Genomic DNA, 1,121 nt, shown 5'->3' with positions numbered 1-1,121 from the left:
CTCCTTCCGCAATACTATCAGAGTGGTATACGGCTCGGCCCGACCATCCAACATCCATTCCCGATGATTCACCTTTATGGACTCCATCCGCCAATCAGTAGGAGTGGTTCACGCATTCCACACCCCTCCATTAGCAATTCAATGTGGTATTCCTGCCCACAACATTTCCACCGCATAATCAGACTGGACCTCCCACCCAACTGCCTTTCCACCACCTACCCAGTGTTGTGAACCACCTCGATATTCCTTACACCAGGGATTCGGCCATCTATAACCACCCACACCATGTCCATCATCTATCGATTGTTGTATGCCCGCTGTCCACTTCTCCTACAATGCATTCAGAATGGTATTTTGCCTTCCGGCCCATGCAACATTCATTCTCATTGATGTTCCTTCCTACCACTCCATTTGTTACTCCGTTATACCGGCATGTCCACCACACGCCCGTCAAGCCCCCACTCTGAGTTATATAATTGAACACCACATTTCCACTGCATAATCGGCGTGGAATACTCTCCCACCACCCATCCACCACCTACCCAGTGTTGTGAAGCCCGTCGCCAATCCTTATACTTATCGTTCGGTCATTTTTACCCTTTCTCCCCCATTCCATCACCTATCAATTTCTGTACACCCTTTGTCCACTCATCCCACAATACTTTCAGAGAGGTATACGAGCCGCCCGCCCATCCAAAATCCATTCCCACTGATTCACCTTTCTACGACTCCATCCACCACTCAGTAGGAGTGGTTCACTCATTCCACACCCCTCCATTACCAATTCAATGTTGTATTTCTGCTCACAACATTTCCACCGGATAATCAGAGTGGAATTCCCACCCCACTGCCTTTCCACCACCTACCCAGTGTTGTGAACCCCCTCGACAATCCTTACACCAGGAATTCGGCCATCTATAACCACCCACACCCAGTCCATCATCTATCGATTGTTGTATGCCCGCTGTCCACTTCTCCTACAATGCATTCAGAGTGGTATTCGGCCGCCCCGCCCTTCCAATATTCATTCTCATTGATGTTCGGTCTTACCACTCCATTTGTTACTCCGCAAGAGCGGGGCCTTCCACACGGCCGTCCAGCCCCTATTATGAGTTATATAA

General features: G+C 49.4%; 1 protein-coding gene across 1 annotated transcript; it reads right to left on the bottom strand.

Annotated features, from left to right (window-relative positions):
- Window positions 1-138: 138 nt before the first annotated feature.
- Tsp_15099 (conserved hypothetical protein) lies at window positions 139-778 on the bottom strand. Its single transcript, XM_003370884.1, has 3 exons — window positions 719-778; window positions 429-569; window positions 139-330 (listed from the first exon to the last, which is right to left on the bottom strand). Exons 1-3 carry the CDS (start codon window positions 776-778, stop codon window positions 139-141), a joined length of 393 nt encoding a protein of 130 aa, XP_003370932.1.
- Window positions 779-1,121: the final 343 nt, after the last annotated feature.

Source organism: Trichinella spiralis (genome assembly GCF_000181795.1).
Source record: "Trichinella spiralis strain ISS 195 chromosome Unknown Scfld376, whole genome shotgun sequence".
Lineage (NCBI taxonomy): Eukaryota > Metazoa > Nematoda > Enoplea > Trichinellida > Trichinellidae > Trichinella > Trichinella spiralis.
This window is presented reverse-complemented; position numbering and strand designations above follow the sequence as displayed.

Coding starts and splice junctions, on each gene's coding strand:
- Tsp_15099 (XM_003370884.1), bottom strand. CDS start 778: ATGGAGGGGTGTGGAATGAGTGAACCACTCCTACTGAGTGGTGGATGG. Junction 570..718: donor GTGGATGGAGTCGTAGAAAG/GTGAATCAGTGG, acceptor GATAAGTATAAG/GATTGGCGACGGGCTTCACA. Junction 331..428: donor GGCGTGTGGTGGACATGCCG/GTATAACGGAGT, acceptor AATGCATTGTAG/GAGAAGTGGACAGCGGGCAT.